General features: G+C 43.8%; 1 protein-coding gene across 3 annotated transcripts in view; it reads left to right on the top strand.

Moving 5' to 3' along the window:
- The window catches only part of LOC138296728 (cysteine-rich venom protein-like), a 225900-nt gene that overhangs the window by 12463 nt on the left and 195920 nt on the right, over positions 1–17517 (top strand). For all 3 annotated transcript variants that reach the window (XM_069236131.1, XM_069236132.1, XM_069236133.1), the window contains exon 2: positions 1141–1205. In XM_069236131.1, coding sequence (XP_069092232.1) covers positions 1141–1205 — 65 coding nt within the window. The remainder of the gene's footprint in view (positions 1–1140; positions 1206–17517) is intronic.

Raw genomic sequence — 17517 nt, 5'->3', positions numbered from 1 at the left:
AACAGTCTGTGACAATTAAACTACGAAAAGCTCCAGCAGTGATTGTCTCTCCGCACTACCGCAATGACCATCCATGACCCTCAACCTGCTCCTCGCACCGACAATCTCCTCCTCACGGCCCCCTCCAACATGAAAGGAACTCTTCACACAGAACTTGAGAAGGCAACTTCAGTGGAACTAACTTTGCTCCTGTATCCAGCTTACGCTCCACATGGCTTACTTTATCTTGTTGCTTTCCCCCTAGTCTAGCATAACCAGAGCTTTGAAAATGAATATTGCCGGTTCTACTGAATAGATGTTTGTCATTCTGGTATAATTTTATTTATTAATATTTACTATATTTTCTTAAATTAGTTTGGGGATTTTTCTTGTTCTGTGTTTTTACTTTATAACTGTTTCTGAGCAGCATATACTTTACATATTGCATCAAAGATAGGCCTAACTGCTTTTGTGCCATGCTATCACATAGTTGGGCAAAGGTTAATTTAGCAGTTCTTTGTGGTTCACCCTGACAAGGTGTAGGCTTTTTACACATTGACTGTAAGTTCAGACTGCTTCATCTCCGCCATATATACCATGTGGTTGAGCCAGTTTAATTTAGTGCCTTTAAGGTTCACCCTGGCATAGATTTTTTTTTATTTGATTAGAACACTTACCCCCTTCAACTAATACAGCCGGTTTTTCACAGCTACTGTCTGTTGCACTGAAACGTGATCCCTTTTCCCACCAGTTTGTTCCACCTGCAAAGATGCAGTGGGGGAGGTGCAGATGTGTGCCTCTTTGACTAATTAACTAACTCTGGCAAGGGCTGTTCAGCCTTCATTTCAATGAAAGTGAGTGACTTCATAGACTAGCACTCTTCATTAATTACTGGAGCCAATAAATGTACCTCAACTGGTATCCCGGCAACTTTGTCAATTAAGTTACGATTATTGTTAACAATTGATGAAGGAATTTAATTCTTCTTGCCTCTATTTTCAAATACAATATATTTATTTTTGTATGTCCACTTTCAATGTAATATTTTTAACCAGGTCTGTATTGAAAATGAATTTGGAACACAGATGTAAACAATATTGCATGGATGAATTTTGATTTGATTTAAATGTAAACCAACAAAATTGTACAATTCATTTTCAGGAATGGGCTTTCTGGCGCTGGTGACTGCTCTTTTGGCCCTCGTGTTTCAAACATCCACTGGGCAGGTATGAAAGTGAACTTTCAGAAAGAAAAAAAAACAGAAGGAGAATGTTCAATCTATAAAAAATATTTAGACAAAACCAGGATCGGTTGCTGCATTGTAGACATTCTTCTTCATCAGATAACAAAATAAAACATGTAGTTAATTTAGAATTGGGATAAACAGGATTTCTTTGATTTAAATGAATTTAGCAAATACATCGGGTCTCATCTATAAGGTCTTTGCGCCACCAGTGCTTCACACTGCTCCACATTTACAAACTGAAGCCTTTGGTCCAAAGCGTCAGCTTGTAAAGCCTTGTGTCACATTACACCTGAGCCAGATATAATGTATGAAAGGTAGGCGTTCCCTCTGAAAAAAGCCACACAGAACTGATGCAGTGAAATTTAGAACATTTCACTGCGTTGTTCTGTGACTTCACTGCGTCAGAATTTTAATGCCTGCTCAGAGCAGGCCTTAAACTGATGCAGGGCTCTTCTCTCTGGGAACCTTCCTTGCATTGCTGGAGTCATTTGTTTTTTACGCTAGTCCAGCAATGCACCAGTTTTGCACTTCAGATGCGTCAGAAATTGGAACACATCTGTGAAAACATGCACCATGGAGCTCTGTATTGTAAACACAATGTATCCATGACATGGTTTGGGGGTCGCATGGCAGTGCAAGAAATCTGACGCATCGAAGCTGATGCGACAGATTCTTGTAAATTAGGTCCATGGTTTTATTTAAAATACTGCTTACATGAAATGCACTTGGACTATTTATGTTTGGTAAGATAGCAAAATTAAAACTCACAACAAGATGTTCAGAAATAATTATATATTAGGATGAATTTATTTTTTCAAGTAACACTCTAAGAACTTTTGGGTGCACAGGCAAGGCATATTTTGGAGTCCCCGTTTGGAATACTTTAAAATTCATTACTAATTTTCAGCTAATTCAAACCCTCCTGATGCAGAATAATATTGAATTATGTGCTACATTTTAATAAATGGACACACACATAGCCAAAACCACAAGCTTTTTGGCATCTGCCATCTATATAGTATCAAGAGAAAACGTGAAAAAGCATTAAAGAAATATTTATTTTTTTCAGCTTGGATATACATTTTTTGTCTTTCAATTGTCTACGTGGAAATAACTGTCTAATCAGCCTGTTTCTCCCATGGTAAATAAGCATGATTTGGAGGACGAACAGTGGACATGTGCATAATATTAAAATAACATACACAGACTTACCACTTGAAATTGTAGATTTAAGTGCTTGGTATTTAATAACGCATATCGCCCTACACAAATGCTACTCTCCATGCAACAGTGAAGACTCTCACCTCTGCTATGAACAGTTTTCTCATCAATAATTTTATTCAAGGGCTACATTGACATTATCAATTATGTTATCAAAGATGTCATTAGTGATGTCATATGTGGGGTAATTAGCAGTGCATGGCGAGTGCACGGGTTATAGTTACCCTAGGGCATGATATATAGTTACTTCAGCTAATCATAACTATAACTGCTGAATTTCTAGGGTTTTGTGCAAGTAAATTCCGATCCTAACTATAAAGTCCCTGTAACCTCTGTTTTTTTCAGTGAATTTCTATGTTTTTTAATATAACGTAATTTAAATTGCTATTCGTAAATCCAACCACTGGGGCGCATGGCCTGTTGCCAACCCCCTATAACCACCCAACCCTGCACGCATAGGTCTCTGAGTGGGTCTGTGAGTATGTGCATGAGGGTCTGAGTGGGTCTTTGAGTGGGTGCCTAAGTGCCTGAGTGGGTCTGTGAGTAGGTGTTTGAGTATCTGAGTAGGTCTGTTAGTAGATACATGAGTTTCTGAGTGCATCTGTGAGTGAGTGCATGAGTTTCTGAGTGGGTCTGTGAGTTAGTGCATGAGTCTCTGAGTGGGTCTGTGAGTGGTTGTGTGAGCCTGAATGGGTCTGTGAGTGGATGCATGAATGTCTGAGTGTGTCTGTGAGTGGGTACATGAGTGTCTAAGTGGGTCTGTGAGGGGGTGCATGTCTGACTGTATCTTTGTGTGTGTGTGTGTGAGTGTCTGTGTGGTTGTGTCAGTACCTGACTGAGTGACTCAGCCACAAAGGAACCTCACCTTCCCTTCAATCCAACAAGAGACAATAGTTTTGCATACAATATCTACCCAAGTGGAGTGCTTTCTGCCTCCTTGGGTATATGTCCAGTACATGATATACACTAGAACTGCATAATGGAGCACAAGGAATTGTGAGTGTTTTAGCAATATGATTGTTCCTGGTGCGTCTTTATCTAGAAATATGTGATAACATGAATGCTCCTATAGCGAGGCCAATGAGACTACATAGATATAAATCCCCACCAAACCAAGGTCCTTCCTCTTATCTATATGATGTAAGTGCTTCTTTGTTTACTGGAGATATCCTCATATCCCTCGGCATCAAGAACACGCCACACCAGTGGGCAGTAAACGCACTAGGGGTCCATTGCGAAGCCATCCATCATCCGACTAGAAGGCAGGAAGACCTATGCAAACACCTAAGATGGACTGCGAGGGGCAAAGTGGGCGGGCTTTCAGGAGATTTGCATTTGCATACTCATAGCAATTTAAAGAGGAAACCATGGACTCTGCTCTCACCAGGGGAGGACAGGAAGGAACCCACTCGTCACAGTCACTTACAGATTGCGCTTCAATAGATCAACAATGCATTCACCTCCACAAAGGATTTCAGATCATTTTTCTTTATGGAATTGCTGAGAAAACACACCCAGGAGTTAGAGTCATTTGTCGGTTACAGATGTGGAGCTTCAGCTTGGGCACCTGCCATGTTTATATTTGTAAGTGCTTCCTTGTGAGGTTTAATTTATGTGAAATGAGCATCAGGGCCAGAACAGCCCAGGTGACTCCACCCCCCAGGGCCTGGCCACAACTCAATGGGGGAGTGGGCCCTATTCCCCCCCTCCTCGGGCCGATCTCTGCCCTGGCAACCCCATCCCCAGGGCCCAGCCTTCACTGAATAGAGGAACCGATTTGGGCCTGGGGGCACCATCCCCTGCGGCCTCGTCATGTCACTTAGGTGCCTTGGGAACCCAGTGTGCACGATGGGGACCACAGTGTGGTGCCTCAAGACCCCGCGGTGCCAGCTGGCTCCCCTCCTCCTGCGGGTGTCCGCATTGCATTTACACACAGGGAGCTTGTAAACATGCAACTCTCTGTGTGCAAGAGCAATGGTTTCATCTCTTTCCCTACTCACATTTCTGCAGGCAGAGAAAGAGATGAAACCTCCACTTCCAGGGGGCAGAAGCACTTTGACAGCTCTCATCCCCTGGAAGCAGAGTGTTTTCTCTGACTTCACGGGTGCTGTCAAAGCTCCTGTCAGGTCAGAGCAAACACCTATGTCCTAGGGGTGGGCATCCCAGGTCATAGCAGGAGCTGGCCTTGGGGGGTGGTGGTCACAAGGGCAATGTATGGTTCCATGAGGGGGGCCCATGACCCCTTTCAGTGTTTCATTTAGGCCCAAGGAGGTGGTGTTCACCGGTGCCAGGGGTGCATAATGGACCCCTTCATTAATTTATTTCAGCCCTGGGGATGTGTTAATCCTTTCAGACCAGATTCATTCACAAGGGTTGACTGATGTATTGGTTTGTCTAGAAGTTGAAGCTCTATACACCAGTATACTCTAGGATAATACGCTGTCTGTGGTGGAAGATATCCTTCTCCTAGATATATGGAATTATAATACCCCACACATTTTGTGGTGGTCTGTGCGACACTAGCCCTCAAAAAGAACTTCTTTGAATTTGAGAATCAATTATACCACCAAATACGAGGGACATCGATGGGTAGTACTTTTGCCCCAAGTTTGTCCTGTTTGTACATATATATGCCTTTGAGAAACACCACATTCCAGACCCTGGTAGTCCATTTGCCACTAACGTCAAGTTGTGGCATAGATACATTGAAGAAATATTAATAATCTGGAGAGGCAATAAAGAGAAAGTACCTGACTTCCTTGCTTTGATTAATAGTCTAGATCAACATCTTCATTTTACTGCCACAGTGTCCAACAGAAAGTTTTTTTTTTTTTTAACTCTGGATCACCTTAGAGAAGGAACTCTCTATTCATCTGTCTTTCAGAAGACTACAGACAGAAATAGTTTACACCTGTTTGATAGCCACCATCCTCGTGCCCTCCAGATTAAACTACCAGAAGGGCAGTTTTTGAGGCTCTGATGCAATTGCAGTGAGACCACTGACCATCCATGCAGACAACTTGAGTCTGAAGCTGTGGCACCGACATTCTCCACCACATGTGATTGATTCAGTGAGAAAAAGAGCAAGGAATACCTAGAGAGTGCTATTGCTGATAACCTTCCCTAAACCTGAACAAACCAGGTTAACATGTGTAGTACTTACACACCCCTCTTGAACCTAGTAAAGAAGATCATAAACAAGAGGTGGCCTATTTTATGAATACAGGTGAGACATTAGACTAGCCTTTATTTGCTTTCAAAAGAACCAAGAACATTATAGACTTGTTGATCCACACACATCCAGGGAACACAACATACAACAATAACCCTACAAGGGTAGCTAGCTGGAATTTACCTTGGTGCGAGGCTACTATCCTTGTGGATATTTCAATAAATGCCCCTTATCTTTGAACACAACATCAGTGGAATTAGGAGAAACCGGGATTCTCTGTAATCACACAAACCTCCATACAAAAAATTGAGCATATTTGATCAAGTGTCTGTGCAATCTCCTGTATGTAGGAATGACCACAAGAATGATTAAAACATGCATCAATGTGTATCGCAGCACAATCAGATGTCACTGCACTACCACCAAGCTCTGTGTCTGCTTGGTAAAACAGCAGCACTGTTCTAATTATCTCATAAGGGTGATCCTAGAAACGGTGAAGGACTCCTATATGGTACCAAAGAAAATGCTTGAGAAAGAACATAGGTGGGTCTTTAGGTGACGGACCCATATCCATGGGATAAATGATGAGATACTGTGGTTTAGTACAGTATAGAAGACAAACTCAATTACCTTAACTAGATACTATGACCATACTTGCATCCTACGACCTGAATAGGAAGCAGGCGATTGAGTTCACTGCACCCCTTTTATTATTATTTGCATTTTTATTTTCATATTCCTTGTGTGTGTTATGGCACGATTTACAGCAATTATATCACAAGATATGTAGAAGCATTCCCATATACTAGATACGTATTTTGCCATGCCAATAGGCTGAGGAAAGATATATTCTAAGATGGCTGCCACTTTCCTCTTGAAAATCTACCTATTCTGAGTCCTTTTTCAGTCCTTTTTCAGTTTCCCTCCCCGAAGGGGACATACTCTAAAATGGCCACCACCTTTGAGTTCATCTTTCTTTTTGATCCTTTGTATGTGTCCATCGATTTCCTAGTCCCCGCCTACATGGGGGCTAAATTCCGGCACTTCCCAGCTCCAATTCATTCAAGGGAGCTTGGACAATGAGGTAGGCCAGACTGACCATGGCTCTCTTCAGTTAAGTGAGTACCATATTTTGGCTTTCTTGCATAATGGCTTGAGGCACGCTGAGTTTTCTGAGTGAAGAGATGGGCTACTTTGAAGTGATATTGCGACCCACGGTGCGATGGGATGCTTGGCAGGGGCTGTTAATAATTCTTTTATTGCACACAGAGATCAAAGAGTGACCTGATAGAGTCTTTTAAAGAGTCACTGTGGCTCGCTGTGTGATGGGAAGCTTGGCCGGGGCTGTCAAATCTTTAACATACTAGCACACTTTATAACTTGGTTTTAAGGATTGTGTCATTTAGGAGCACACTGAGATGTATATGTCCTGAGAGGGGTTGTCCAGGTCACTAAACAACTAGCAGGCTTTTTAACACGTTCTTAGGGAGCACATTGCACCGAGCACACCAGGATGTTAATGATCTGAGAGGAGATCCAGAGACAACATTGGACCCCTCCTTACTGACAAAAATAATATTTTGCCGGGCGCTGTCACAATTTGGTTACATGTTAGCAATAATTTCATCACAATTATCAATCTGCTTGCTGCCTTTTGGTATTATCACTCTTAACCTTGGCCTGAATCTTTTGACAAAAGGTACTTTATTTGACTATAAATTTCCAGTTTGAGGGAGCTGTCATAGGGGGCAGCATCCAACCGCCCTGATCATAACACATATGCCTTTTCTTAGAATCATTTATGGATCCCACATATTCCATCAATTTCCAGATGATGGAAGTATAGTGCTGCTGAGGGCAGCAACCAACTAATATGATTTACCCTTAGGTACTCTGTTGTGAATTTGCACTTAAGGATTTCATGTAATGTATTCATATTTAAATGTTATACATTTAGCACAATGTAGGCATACATATCAGAGGACACCTAAATGAATATTTCTCATGTAATTCACAACCATGGTTATCAGATTGTCTTCATAGAACCATGCGGTCGCCAAGGGGCCCATGCACCTAGCCTAGGAGGGTAACATTAACTTGTGAGAGATGCTCCTCCTCTGCTTCAGCATGAGCACACAGTCACTTTATCCCATGTAATGCCTGAGTGTGGCTTGTCATTTTCACATGCACCTGAAAAACATGTTTTTTGAGGGTGGAAAATGTGGTCACTAGCATGTGCCCATTGTGTGTTGTTTTAAACTTATCTGGTTTTATATTGTTTGATTAGGTCTCCACAATCAGAAGTTCATGATTCCAACGTAAGATTTCACTGATTTCTTACATAGGCAATATGAGTAGAGTTAATTTACTTTCTAACTAATCTGTGTGACGGTATTAGGTGAGAAACATGTTAACCATGACTAGCAGCTCTCTAGTTTAGGGAATACTCACACACAGTTCCATAATATCTAAATTTCTAATCAGAGTGGTAGACATACATTTAGATGTTGGTATTTAACCAGATCATTGTTTTCCGTGCTTCCCCCTTTTTTGTTTTTACCCTTGGCAGGGGTGCCAGGTTGTATTAAAGATAGTTTTCTTGGCCACCTTAGCCAATTTTAGCAGTTTTCCCAGCCCCTCTGACATCCACTCAATACTGGCATTCTTTCTTAAAAAGATCTCCAGCAAAGAGCCCTCTAGTAGGGCCCTTCAGGCATTGTAGTGCCAGCCTCACGAGGAGCATGGCCTGATGATGAAGCATGTCACCCAACAGTGAGTGAGGGCTAAAAAAAAACCTGCCCTAATAGGTGGAATGGAATCTGTTCTTTCTGAACAGTGTATCTTAATTTAGTTATAGGTTTATGTAGGGAGATTGATGCACTGGACCACCTAATTCTCTCTATGTTTATATCCATAACATTTTTTTTTCTGTAGTATACTGGCATACAGTGTAATAGCATACTGTGGAGTGGCATAGAGTTTAGTGTTTATTTTGTCCTCATTCAACCCCGCATTCTGAGCCACCTCTTGATCCGTACACCCTTCTCACCGTCTAGATAAGAGAGGGACCCAAACCAGGGGGGGCACCATTATATCTCCCGGTTCGCTTTAACAGACAAGCAGGAGTAGCAAGCGGTGAATAATCATTGGACGGTAAGCAACAAACCAATTTCAAGTATTTCAAAGCAATAAATTCTCAAGTAATTCATAAAACTCCCCCCCAATTTAACAAAGGCGACCAAAGTTCCGCATTTGTCCTAGTACCCCACGTATTCAAATCCATATTCGAGGTACAGAGAGCTGCATTGAGCCAATCCATATAACTCGGAGGGTAGTCCTTCATCCAATTTTTGCAAATTTCATTTCTACCCAACAAAATTACATAAAACTGAAATTTAAGTTTAACATTATTCACCCCACTCCTTATACCCTCATCCTGTAGCTGCCCAAATATAATCAACGGGAGTGATACAGTAATTTCCCAACCCACCATAGATGACACCACCCCAAAAACTTCCTCCCAAAACAAACGAATAGCGGGGCAATCCCAAAACATATGAACATCTGTTGCTCCTACACCACCACATTTCAAACATTTAACCACTTCTCCTTTCTTAAACTTAGAAAGTTTTGACGGCGAGTTATAGGCTCTGTGTAGAGTATAAAGATGTTTTTTCCTCAACGGGGCTGGCTTCACTACTTCGTAAAGTATCGACAACGACTTCTTCCACCATACACCAACCTTATCGCCAGGCACATCGTTACCCCACAGATTGGTCTGTAGTGTAAAATTCCCATCAAACGTTTCTAATATTTCCCAATACCAAACCGCCATCTTCTTTACAGGGGCAGAGACAGAGAACTCTAAAAAATAATCCTCCAATGGACTTCCCACCCCAGACCCCCCTTAATTTCTTTTTCCCACTCTCTTATCTGCAGATACTTCAACCTAGACAGGGATCCACTCGTTATCCCTACTAACTCTTCCCATGAAAGCAAAGTACCATCTCGAGAGAGATCGCCCCAGCTTTCCACCCCTACCTTTTTGAGTGGTAATGCTAAAATATCTTTAAAGCACTCTGGGGTGCCCGGGGAATCCCAGATAGGCGCATGATAGCTATAATAAAGAATACCAAGTCGTGGTCTCAGCTGATACCAACTCCTTGCCAGTCCTTGCAGTACTTTCAATTTGATTTTTTTGAAAAATTTAGGATCGCCAAATTTAAAAAGGAAATACCTTGAGGCCCCTTTAGCAGTTGAGACCATTGCCTTATACATTCCGCCCACCGCTGAAACATCTGGGCATACAAACAACATCCTTGAATTCTTGAATAAGAAGGCCCAAGCATAATGTGCCAGATCTGGTAGAGCCAATCCTCCCTTTTCCCTTCTTCTGCGTAATTTCTTCCAAGATATCCTTGGCCCCTTTGAACTCCAAATAAAACCATTTATCGCCTGCTGCATTTTATCCAAATATCCTTTACGCATTGCCAGAGGGATTGCTGCAAACACAAAATTCTATTTAGGCAAAATAAACATCTTAATTAAATTTACTCTCCCGAGTACCGTCAAAGGGAGATATGCCCATTTCTGCAACATACCTTTACACTCAGCTAACAATTTCCGTGCATTCCTTTCAACTAGATCCTTAAGATCATGGGTCACTAAGATACCTAAATACCGTACTTTCTGCTTACTCGGTATCAACCCTACCTCCATATTCCATTGCATAGTTTCAGTTTTTCCCATATTGACCCAATATCCTGATATGCTTCCAAACTGCTCAGCCAATTCTTTAACTGTACTAAAGGCCAATGGTAGATTATTGGTGTATATCAGCAGATCATCTGCATATCAAGATATTTTTTTTTCCAATCATTGCAGCGAAAGGGAGGGATGAGGCTATTTTGCCTAATTTTGCTAGCGAATGGTTCGATATACAGATTAAATAAAACAGGAGACAAAGGACAACCCTGACTAGTACCTCTAGAAATTATGATAGGTCCTGTCAGATTCCCATTAACCAACACCTTAGCAAAAGGTGCTGTATAAATCTGGTCGATAACCCCACAGAACTTCGTTCCTAGGTTGGCCCGCCTTAGAATTGATTTAAAATAATTCCAGTTTACCTGGTCGAAGGCTTTCACTGCATCTAAAATAATAATTGCCAACGGTGACCCAAAGGTTGTAGCTAAATCTATCGCCCCGATCAATTCAAAAGTTAACTCATGCAAGTATCTACCTTTAGAAAAGCCTTTTTGATCTGGGTGCACCACAATATTAACTACCTTACTCAGCCTGTCCGCTAAAATTTTAGCTAATAATTGCTATTCAACAATGATATAGGCCTATAAGAAGCACATTTCACAGGGTTTTTATCCGGTTTCATAATTAATGAGATAACAGCCCCGTTCCATGAAAGAGGAATGCTATCGCCATGTTCAAAAATCCCCCCAAACAGATCTGTCAGAACTGGGATTATCGAATCCCCTAATGCCTTATAGACCTCCACTGGGATACCATCAAGACCTGGAGCAGTCCCGGTCTTACTGCTATTCAAAATTCTCCTAATTTCCTCTGACATAATTGGGGCATTAAGTGCTTCCCTCTCCTGCGATTATATACATAGAGAAGTATCAGACCCCATCCAATCCGTCACCATATCTTCTCCTACCTCTAACTCCTCTGAGTACAGTTGTGTAGAGTTTAGTGTTGTAGAGTGGAGTGACATATATTGGAGTAGCATAAAGAAGAGTTGTGTAGAGTGAAATAACGTTAAGTATTACTGGCATACAGTGCAGTGACACAGAGTGGAGTAGTGTTAGAAACGGGGTTTCTGGTTGGCTAGGGTATGCACCTATACCATCCAGAACCTACCCACTCTACTCAGGGCGAGGGAGTTACACACCCATGATAACCCCTGCTCACCCCCTTGGTAGGTTGGCATGAGCAGTCAGGCCTATCCCAGAGGCAATATGTAAAGTGTTTGCACAAAACACTTGATGCACTATCCCCACCACAAATGAAACACACAACACCAAGTTGTATAAAAATAAACTGTATTGTACACACCATTAGACCAAACACAACATGTCAGTAATACCCTGCTACCCAAGCAGCTGTCAGAATGTTACACAATACGGTTGATCTGCAGAAACCAGCAGTAGTCACATATAACACACAGGTTACTCATTATTCTGCAACATAAGCAGTAGTCAGGAAAACATTGCTATAGAAATGAACTTGTCATAATAGTATCATAAATACCTATACCAGGAACAGTAGAAAACATATGCAAGTCACAAAAAAGGTTATTATACAATGCTCATAAAAGGAACATTAGCAAAAATATGGCACGTCATAAAAAGGAACAGGTTAGCATAACATTCCAGCATGCTTATAAAGGGAATATCAGGAAAATACAGGCAAGGTATGAGAAGCAAACATATCAGTTTAAATGCCACCAAAAGTACCACTCTCTTTATGTGGAAGGCACCTCGAGTGCCATGCCGAAAGAAAAAGGGGCCCCCGGCGCTCCTCCGCACCAGGGGACGTTTTATGGTTGGGTGGAGGGAGGTGGCACGCACCCCTTCCGAGTTTGTATTGGGGCCCGTCCTGGGGATTGCGCCCAAAACCGGGTGCCTACAATTTCAGTAGCCCCCCTTGGGCCATGACCGGCCCTCCCGGGGGGGGGAGGGGCTGAGCCCCAACCAAGGCAACGAGCCAAGTGCTGCGGGGGGCCTCTGATGTGGCTTCCGCTCAACCCACAGCTCCTGTGTACTGCCGGGACCTCGGTGGAGCGAGGTGGCCCTCGATGAGGCCTCCTCCCTGCTCAGACAGCACCCAATGTGGTGCGAGCTCCATAGGTCAGCCCACCTGGGCCGCAGCAGTGAACAGGCCAAAGTTGTTGCCTGTTGGTGTCCCGGAGGCGCTCCTCAGTGCGTGCTTCATCCCGGGGGAGCCCCAAGGAGATCATTTGTTCCTGGTTCCTTTTCTTTGTGCCCCGGGGGCACTTGCAAGAGCGCGCTTCCAACGTGCTCGTGAATGCTAGGACGCCCGGGTCGTGGCAGTGATTTTGGCATGCCGGCAAGTGCTTAAAAAGCGCCGGGGGCAGTAAAATGAAGCACTTCTTGAGGCGCTAGAAAATTTGAGTACAGCGCCCACCAGGCGCTATGCCACTCAGAGAGAGAGCACGAACACCACACCTAATGTGCTGCATCAAGCAGTTGCAGGTGTTGGGGGCTACAGCATCCAGCCCCAGGAGGACACAAAAGATGGAGCACAGGGCAGCAGGGGGCAGCAGCAGGCCAGCACAAAAGGGGATGCAGACAGTGGCAGTTGCTCCAAGTGACATAGCAGCTCACAGGTCAGCACAGCAGCAGCAGTTCAAGGTGGTTCCTGGTAAGTCCCTCCAGCAGCCATCTGTGTCCAGTTACAAGCATGTTAAAGTCCAGAGTGTCTCCAAATTGTGGGGAAAATCCCCTGTACTTATACTCAGTTTTGCAAAGGTTTAACAAAGAGGGGGACAGGAGGTTCCAACCAGTTACAACTGGTTCTGGGAGTGGCGCTCCTCCAGCACATGCTCCAAACATCAGTTGGGGGTAAACAAGCCCTTTGTGTGAGGCCAGGGCACAGCCTTTACAGATTCAAGTGTGCCCCGCCTCCCTTTCTTTCAGCCCAGGAAGACCATTCAATATGCAGATGCACCGCTACAACACCTCCACCCTCCCTCTGTACAGGCTGTCTGAAACGTATGCACAAAGCCCAACTTTCACTCTGCCCAGACGTGGATTGGAGTCAAGCTGCAAAACACCAGAGTCATAAGCACAGAGAAATGCTCACTCTCTAGAAGTGGCATTTCGGTAATGATAATAAAAAATCTACCTACACCAGTAAGCAGCATTTCCCACTACCATTACAACCATGCCAAACATGCCACTCAGAGAGAGAGCACGAATGCCACACCTAATGTGCTGCATCAAGCAGTTGCAGGTGTCAGGGGCTACAGCATCCAGCCCCAGGAGGACACAAAAGATGGAGCACAGGGCAGCAGGGGGCAGCAGCAGGCCAGCACAAAAGGGGATGCAGACAGTGGCAGTTGCTCCAAGTGACATAGCAGCTCACAGGTCAGCACAGCAGCAGCAGTTCAAGGTGGTTCCTGGTAAGTCCCTCCAGCAGCCATCTGTGTCCAGTTACAAGCATGTTAAAGTCCAGAGTGTCTCCAAATTGTGGGGAAAATCCCCTGTACTTACACTCAGTTTTGCAAAGGTTTAACAAAGAGGGGGACAGGAGGTTCCAACCAGTTACAACTGGTTCTGGGAGTGGCGCTCCTCCAGCACATGCTCCAAACATCAGTTGGGGGTAAACAAGCCCTTTGTGTGAGGCCAGGGCACAGCCTTTACAGATTCAAGTGTGCCCCGCCTCCCTTTCTTTCAGCCCAGGAAGACCATTCAATATGCAGATGCACCGCTACAACACCTCCACCCTCCCTCTGTACAGGCTGTCTGAAACGTATGCACAAAGCCCAACTTTCACTCTGCCCAGACGTGGATTGGAGTCAAGCTGCAAAACACCAGAGTCATAAGCACAGAGAAATGCTCACTCTCTAGAAGTGGCATTTCGGTAATGATAATAAAAATTCTACCTACACCAGTAAGCAGCATTTCTCACTACCATTACAACCATACCAAACATGCCAACGCTCCCCCTCATAAATCAGACAATACCCCCTAGACAAAAGGCAGGGCATTTCCAATACAGTCCTACAAGATGGCAGCACTCATGGTAATGAGAAACCAAATAGGCTGTTTGCCATTACCAGGACAGGCCATGCAACAATGCACATGTCCTGTCTTCGACGTTCACAGCACCCTGCCCATATGGCTAGCTAGGGCCTAACTTAGGCATGACTTACATGAAGTAAAAGGGGAGTTCTGGGCCTGGTAAATAAATTTAGATTCCAGGTCCCTGTGGCAGAAAGTTGTGCACGCAGGCCCTGCGCTAGCAGACCTGAGACAGGTTTGAAAGGCTAGTTCTCTGGGTGATGCAAGCAGTGCTTCAGGTCCATTAGTAGCATTTAATTTACAGGCCCTGGGTATAGAGATAACACTGTACAAGGGATTTACAGATAAATTAAATGTGCCAATTAGGTATAATCCAATCACACCAACTTTTAGATGGAAGAGCACCTGCACTTTAGCACTGATCAGCAGTGATAAAGTGCTCAGAGTCCTAGAGCCAACAGCAAGAGGTCAGAAAAAATAGGAGGAAGGAGGCAAAAAGTCCGGGGATGAACCCGCAAAAATGGCCAGGTCCAACAAATAGCATATAGTGAAATAGCATAAAGTACAGTGGCATTGTGTGGGGTCATGCAGTGTAACAGCATAGAGTGTAGAACAGCAGAGTGTAGTGTTTTAGAATGGAGTGATGTACATTGTAATAGCATTCACTGGATTGTCATAGAGTGGAGTGATGTACTGTTGAGTGATATAAAATGCAGTGGTGTACGGAGGAACAGCGTGGTTCTGTGACGTATACTGAAGTGGCTTACAGTGAAGTGGCATAGAGTAGAATAACGTATTGGGTAATGTCATAAAGTAGAGTTGTGTACAGTGATATTGCACCCAGTGGAGTAGGTTAGAGTGAAAGGTCATAATTTGTACTGGCGTACACTGGAGTATCATTATATGGAATTCAGTGGCATAGAGTTTACTTGCATACAGTGGAGTGTGGTAAACTGACAGTGTGTTAACAAGATGAAGATGTAATGTTGCAGCAAAATATTTTGGTGTAAACAAACATTTTTGGTAATATGTGTGAACAGTGCAAGTAGTTTTAAACTTATAATTTTTAAAATGCTTAGCTTAATATCGTATACTTCGGTAAGTTTGTGGTATAAAGTGGTACATAAACATGATAAGGCAGTTTGTGATTTGCGAATGACTGTGTTTAACAAAGATAAAAGGCAGCCGTGTCATTTTCATGACATTTTGTCTGTGTTCTGTGTTTTGCTGCATCAAGGGTTTAAATCCTGGTAATCAGTAAGTCTTTTTATTGTTCCCTACCTATTACTACTGTATTAAAGTGTTAATAAGTAGAGAAACATATTTATAATTTTATATATAATTTTACAGCAGTTTAGAGAGAATTGCTCTTTTTTAAAAATATATTGTAGTGCAGTTATAAAAAATTTAAAAATGGAAAATACACTTCAGCACAGCAGGGGGATGCATTTGTTCTGCAGGGTCCACAGGTGAACTGGCAGGCGACTTTCAGACCCACTCCCAGGGGTCCAGGACAGGGGCAGCACCACTTGACAGAGAAGGACTCACAGATGCAGAGTCCCGGTACTGGTTACAGGAGACTAGTCCTTGAAGACTCTGGTAGTCCTGATTACAAGCTGCAGATTCCTGCTCTTCTCACTCATGCAAGGGAGCAGCAAGTCAGAACAGCAGGGCAGCAGGGCAGCAGTTCTTCAGGCCAGCAGGCCAGAAGAGTGGCAGTCCTTTCAGTAGCACAGCAGTCTTCTTCCTGTCAGAGTCTTCCACGGGTCCAGAAACCTTTTGAAGAGTTGGTGTCTGAGATCCAATATTGACTACAGACTATATACAGGTAGGTATGCAATAGTTTGTGTGAAGGCAGTCATAGCATATTGAGGTTTAGGTAAGGCTGTGTCCAGCTCCACCCTGCCTTCCTGCAAGAGATGGCCCATCCAGGCACACCTAAGCATTCTGTTGTGTATGACTGTCAAGGAGGAATGCATAAAGACCAACTGGCAAATATACCTAGTAATGCAACCCACAGAGAGCCTGCAGGCACTAAGGGGCATATTTATACTCCGTTTGCGCCGAATTTGCGTCATTTTTTTCGACGCAAATTCGACGCTAAACTAACTCCATATTTATACTTTGGCGTTAGACGCATCTAGCGCCAAAGTTCATGGAGTTAGCGTCATTTTTTTGCGTGAACACCTTCCTTGCGTTAATGATATGCAAGGTAGGCGTTCCCGTCTAAAAAAATGACTGCGATGCTATTGCGTCGGATTTATACTCCCGGGCAAAAATGTCGCCCGGGAGTGGGCGGGACTAAAAAACCCACATTTGCGCCAGATTTTAGCGCCTGGGTCAGGGCAGGCGTTAAGGGACCTGTGGGCTCAGAATGAGCCCAGAGGTGCCCTCCCAAGCCCCCAGGGACACCCCCTGCCACCCTTGCCCACCCCAGGAGGAGACCCAAGGATGGAGGGACCCACCCCAGGGAAGAAAAGGTAAGTTGTGGTAAGTATTTTTTTTTTATTTTTTTGTGGCATAGGGGGGCCTGATTTGTGCCCCCCTACATGCCACTATGCCCAATGGCCATGCCCAGGGGACAGAAGTCCCCTGGGCATGGCCATTGGGCAAGGGGGCATGACTCCTGTCTTTGCTAAGACAGGAGTCATGTTAATGGGGGTTGGGCGCCCAAAAAAAATGGCGCAAATCAGGTTAAGACGTTTTTTTTGCCTCAGCCTGACTTGCCCCATTTTAGGACGCCCAAATGCCATTTTTCCCTACGCGGGCGCTGCCTGGTGTACGTGGTATTTTTTCACGCACACCAGGCAGCGCCGGTCGGCTAACGCCGGCTAACGCCATTCAATAAATACGGCGCCCGCATGGCGCTTCAGAATGGCGTTAGCCGGCGCTAATTTTTTTTGCGCAAAACTGCGTTAGCGCAGTTTTGCGTCAAAAAGTATAAATATGGCCCTAAATGTCTGAGGCAGGAACAACTCTGCTTTCTAAAGTTGCATTTTCAAAACTTTACTTTACCATAAAAGGGGATGATTCATTAGAATTCTAAAGACACTAAAGAGGATCTAGTTACCTGTTCCCAATTGAAAGATATCCTTATTAAATAAAAAAATTTAACT

This window comes from Pleurodeles waltl, chromosome 5, assembly GCF_031143425.1.
Source record: "Pleurodeles waltl isolate 20211129_DDA chromosome 5, aPleWal1.hap1.20221129, whole genome shotgun sequence".
NCBI lineage: Eukaryota > Metazoa > Chordata > Amphibia > Caudata > Salamandridae > Pleurodeles > Pleurodeles waltl.
Note: the sequence above shows the minus strand (reverse complement) of the source record. Positions and strands in the feature narration are given on the sequence as shown.